General features: G+C 28.8%; 1 protein-coding gene across 1 annotated transcript in view; it reads right to left on the bottom strand.

Annotated features, from left to right (window-relative positions):
* Nucleotides 1-1543: 1543 nt before the first annotated feature.
* The window catches only part of LOC112517622 (xyloglucan endotransglucosylase/hydrolase protein 2-like), a 6310-nt gene continuing 2114 nt past the window's right edge, over nt 1544-5739 (bottom strand). The window contains exons 2-4 of the mRNA XM_025124969.1: nt 5583-5683; nt 4840-5033; nt 1544-1973 (exon numbers count right to left, since the gene is read on the bottom strand). Of these exons, the coding sequence (XP_024980737.1) occupies nt 1544-1973; nt 4840-5033; nt 5583-5683 (725 nt within the window). The remainder of the gene's footprint in view (nt 1974-4839; nt 5034-5582; nt 5684-5739) is intronic.

Raw genomic sequence — 5739 nt, 5'->3', positions numbered from 1 at the left:
AATTAACATACATAATCGTATATCAATTAAAACATGTTTAAAAAATACATTTTTATTTTAACAAGTTACACCATTATTCTAAAACCCATCTTTTTTTGTCTTTTCATAGCTTATGATCTGTCAAATTTGTAGTTTTCTTTATTGGTTTTAAATGTTTACCTTAATACTCAAGTTTTTTTTTTTTTTTTGCTCTTGGTGTAAATCGAACACATTTGTGGAGTCGTTTAAATATGTTGGATTTTATAAACTATCATACAAATTTTTTCATCAATTGTCTGTAATTAGAACCATAACTCTTATTTACTCAAATTGTATTAATATGTAAAGACCAAGTGTAACTTATATCATCGATAAATCTTATTTTATAAAACCAGTGGAGCTTCAAAATCGTTAAAATTCATGGCTCCCGCCGCATTGCGCGGGTACACAACTAGTATATATATATATATATATATATATAGGAGCGTTCAAATAAAAACCATTCAATTTGTATAAACTGTGAAAACCACATTCAACCAATCATAATTTTTCATTTTGTTCATTTTTTTGTAATTATGAGAGATTGATTAACCATTTTTATTGTGAATGGTGTTAATCATGGATATTATCATATTTATTATTTTAATTTTAGGAAAATACATGAAACATTTTCATTAAAATTTTATAACCATATATGAAACAAATTCATTAAAAAAATATTATATGAAACAATTTCACAAAATTAAACAATTTCATGAAAAAATTTCATAAGATTAAACAATTAAATCTACGTATGAGAGAAAAACCTCAAGTAAATGAAAAACTAAAAAGCACTTTATCAACCGTTTGATTGGATAATCAAATGGATGTGATTAATTGGGTGGTTATAATATTATATTTTTAATTAAAAAAAATCTCAAACCCCCATATTTTTTGTTTGAAAAAAGACAGAAAAAAAAACAAAATTCGAGCGAAACAAATTACACAAAAAAAATGATCATATTTTTCTTGTTAATTTGACATCCCTATTGATATATTCTTTTTCATCCGTTTTTTCGTTGTTTTCCGGTTTTCCATTTATTTTACGTTTTCCCTTAAATCTAACCATATATCTATGTGTATATATATGTGTGTGTGTGTGTGTATGTGTGATGATGATGATGAATCGTTTGAGAATAGGAGTTAAGTTGAGAAGCTTAAGAAGGGATCTAGACTCTTGAACACTTTTATTGTGCTTGATACAAGATAGATCTGGTGCATCTGATTGGGGTGGAGATCTCTTCTTAATGTGTGTGCAAGTGTGTGTGTGTGAGAGAGAGAGAGAGAGATAGAGAGAGAGAGATTGGGTTCCAGTGAGAAAGTAACTTATGATGAGAAGGAAAATTCCAGTAAAAATGATAGCTCATATACTAATAAAACTACTAAATTACCCCTTGATTATCACCCAAGACATTCTGGGGGAGGGATATGGTACACACACCTATCAGTACAATAATCATAATTTGTATAAGTTCGGTCCGACCCATTCCAATCCAAACTATTAATAAAAATGCTAAAGAGGTTTTCACTCAGTGCACTCTGGATGAGGGATAGGGTACCTACCCCTATCAGTACAATAATCATAATTCATATACACTTTTCTCGCATCTTCATAAGCTTTGAGTTGACGTTGATTTAATTGTCGGTAATTTTTACGATTCCACCAGTACCGTGAAGAATAACAATCCTTATTAGGCACGGTAGGTATCGAAGGACACCCATCAATGTTAAAATCTTGAAAATGGGCCTGAAATGGTTCATTGGACCAATTGGCCTTGCTTTGACCTCCATCGGTGGCCCAATCAGACCCATCCCATAAGCTCACAACCACTTGCATTGCCCTTTTAGGGTACCCTATACCTTTCAACCTGTTCTTCTTTAATACCCTTATCGGTACGTCATGTTTGAGCTTATTGTTCTTATGTATCCTTATTGGTATGTCATCCACAAAAAATCTGAAGAAAAAAAGCTCAAGAGATTAGGTTTTATTTGACAACATATTTAAGATGAATGCAACAAATAAACCTACACACCATCCTCACCTTTGATGAGGTTTGAAACCCTGACCCCCTCCTAGGAGACCAAAGATTATGTACCGCTAGGCCAAAGACTCTTTGGATAAATTTTATAATCCATTTGTGGCAGCATATGAAAATTGCTAGTGATTGGCAATTTACAGATGTTCCCATTTTGTTGGACATTGTAGAAAAATGCAACTCAAAGGGAAAAAACTGTGGGTTGAACCGAAAAACATGTGATGGGTTTAGAGCTTTTTATAAAATGCTACAAATACGTGTAAATAGTAAGCAATCAGGGCCGTCCCTGGGGGAGGGCGGGCCGGGCGTACGCCCAAGGCCCATAAAAATTAGGGGCCCAAATTTTTTTAATATATATAATAGTAGTTCAAAAAAAATTAGTAAATATAAGACACATAAAAAAATTAGTATCTAATATGACAATAAAAGATTTTGGTACTACATTAACTATTAAAAACCCAAACAAGTATGGATTAAATATATTGGAGAAAAAAATACATAAAGAGGTTTATCTGTCGTTCATTATATAATATTATTTAATGTTTTTCTAAGTTTTTTTTATCTAAACCCGACGTCTAAAACTATTTGCTTCAAAAACTTTGATATATTCTCCATAATTTATCTCTCATCGACTCTTTTGATTGTTCCATTCTCGTGTGAATTCTATTTTTATATTAGAATTATGATAGATTTTCTTGTTATTAGTTAACAAAACCCTAATTTTTTGAAAAAATTACCAACTATATAAGACAGTACAACTTATATCTATATTTAGAATAATAAAACTATAATTGTTTTTTCATAGTTATTCTTTATAATCTAATATTGAGTGTATAAATCGTATGTAATATTCTATCTCTAAAAGAAGAATAAAATTTTAAACTATCACCAACATGAGTTTTTTAATTTATATAATCGATGATTACAGAAAAATTTGTTTTAACCTTAACCCTATGTTCTTGAATATTCTTTTACGTAGGAAAGAGATGAAAGTAAATAGGGGATGAAAAATATTATATTCTCGAGATTTTTTAAGGAAAAGGAAAAAAATTATATCAAATTTTATTGTTACTTCATTATTTTTCGTTCCGCTCTCTTCTCTATTAAAAACACAAATAAAAAAGGGCAAAATGTAAAAAATAGCAATCTACTTTCATAAATTTCTTTATTATAGCATTGTACTTTCAGTTTTTCTTATTACAGCAATGTACTTTCAAACTATTTTTTATTAGGGCAATGTACTTTGAAAAATTTACCCATTATAGCATTGGGTAACCTTTTGATTTAAATTTACCCATTATACTAGGTTTTTATGCCATCTCATTGTCCACGTAGGCTGTCCACATGTACTATAGTGATGTGACTTTCTTGCCATATCATTGTACTTTCAAAATTATTTTCTTATAGCATCTACTAGTTCTTATTAAACACTATATTTTTAATTTTAATATTTAGATATTTTATATGTTATTTAATAAATGTATTAAATGAATTAAAAAATTCTAAATTATTCATTAATATATCAATATCAATAAAACTAGTAGAACACAATGTTCTTTTGAAAAAATGAAAATAAGAATTGTTCATTTTTTTACCAAAAAATATTATCTTTTAAATAATATATTATATTTGTTCAAAAAAAATTTACTTGACGTATAAATATATTAAATTAATTAGATTTTTTTGAATTATTTATTAATATAACAATATTAAAAAATATAGATAACAATTTATTTCGTTAATATTTTAAAGAGAACTTTAAAAGATATGTATTTATTTGAACAACATAAAATAGGAAAAGTTACTTTTTTTACAAACAAAATATATCTCGAAAATAATGTTTCATATTTATTTAATAAATATTTTATTCTAAGAATATTTAATTTGAATGCAACTTAATAAGAAAAAGTAAAAAAATTAAATGTTTTTTTAGATCATAGCAATGAAAAATGAAAATCACTAATAATAATTTGAAATAAGTTTTTATTTTAATTTTAGTTAAGTCATCAAAATGATGTGGCATCCACATCACCTCATTAAAGCCACACAAGCAAAAAAGTCAAAGGGTTAACCGGTTTTAAAAGGTAACAGGTTACCCATTGCTATTATGGGTAGATTTTTTAAAGTACAATGTCTTAATAAAAAATAATTTGAAAATACATTGCTGTAATAAAGAAAAATAAAAGTAGAATGTTATAATAATTTTTTTTATGAAAGTAGGTTGTTATTTCATGCATTTAACCCAATAAAAAACTTTATTTTTCTTTCTTTCTTTTATTTTTCTTTTCCTTTCTGATTTTTTTCTTTCCTTCTCAAATTCGAAACCATAATATAAAAGTTTAAAATTGTGTTAATCTTTTCAAATTCGAAAACATAATATAAAAGTTTAAAATGATGTTAAAAACATTAACATGAGGACATGGAAAACCAACCTATTTACATTGATTTACGTAGTGTCACTCGGAAATCAGAAGAATTGACTTTGCGACCTCAAATGATGTCATTCTATGTACCAAAAGTATATTATAGAATGTTTTTGATGATGAAACAAATTACCGATACTACATAAAAATGTTCTAGTAGATAATATTATATTAGAAACTAGTACTTATTGATTTTGCAGCAGGAATACTTGGAAAAACGGTTTTATATGAATTCAATGTTATTTCTGATGATAAAAACAATATATTAAAAAAATATCGTACTTATCGAGGGCCCCTTTTTATATCTCGCTCAGGGCCTAAAAAATGTCAAAAACGGGCCTGTAAGCAATATAAGTGCTTACACAATATGATGTTGGTTCCATAACAGTTTGTAGTAATGGAAATCTGCTGTTGGATCAAACCAAAGACGGGTTCTTTGCTCCCTCCCACCAACGCCATCTGTGAATACGTTTGTTTGTAGAACTATGGGTTTGCCTGGTTTGTTTCCCAAAAACTCGAAATCTAACTCATCGTGCCCGCCCACATTTGTATTCAGCTGCATCAACCATCATATTAAATTAAACCAAGCAGTATAATGTATAAAGATGTGGAACACGAATCGATTTTTTAGGGTAAAAAAGGTTCAACCAATACAGACTGTAACTGGTTTTTAGTGTTATAATTGGGAGTTTGCAATCATTTTTGTTCCCGATTTGGTATTTAAGGAAATTTAGTTTTTTGTAATCCAATCTTAAGGTATTTTACCATTTTTTTAATTAACCTGGATATCCAACCCGCTATGTGAGCCGACTAATCCTAGGACGACCACCTGTTTTGCAGATAGCTTGGAGTCACAGCGTTTGAACCTCCGTGGCCATAAGGGGATTTGTATTTCTCATTTGATTTGAACTTGAGATCTCCTGGTACTTTTGACCTTTGGAGCCAAGCTCAAACCAATCATGCACCACCTTGCCTCATAGAGTTGTCTTTTTTTTGGATGACCTTTTTTGAAATGTATTTTATCATTTTAATCACCTTCACTGTGGTTTTTTAAACCTTTTTGGAGAAAATAATTAACAAAAACATTTAGAGTTTTCGTGAGTACATAAAAAGCAGTAACAACACCAGCAGAATCCTTGTCGGGTAGCTTAATCTTCATTTGAAATAGCCCAGATCCAAAATATGCTTTTGACGCGAATCCGGAACCTATAAAAATATTCACAAATACACATTAGATAATTATATATATATATATATACTAG

This window comes from Cynara cardunculus, assembly GCF_001531365.2.
Source record: "Cynara cardunculus var. scolymus isolate 2C chromosome LG 9, CcrdV1, whole genome shotgun sequence".
NCBI lineage: Eukaryota > Viridiplantae > Streptophyta > Magnoliopsida > Asterales > Asteraceae > Cynara > Cynara cardunculus.
The sequence above is the reverse complement of the archived record's forward strand: the minus strand, read 5'-3'. Positions and strand labels throughout refer to the sequence as shown.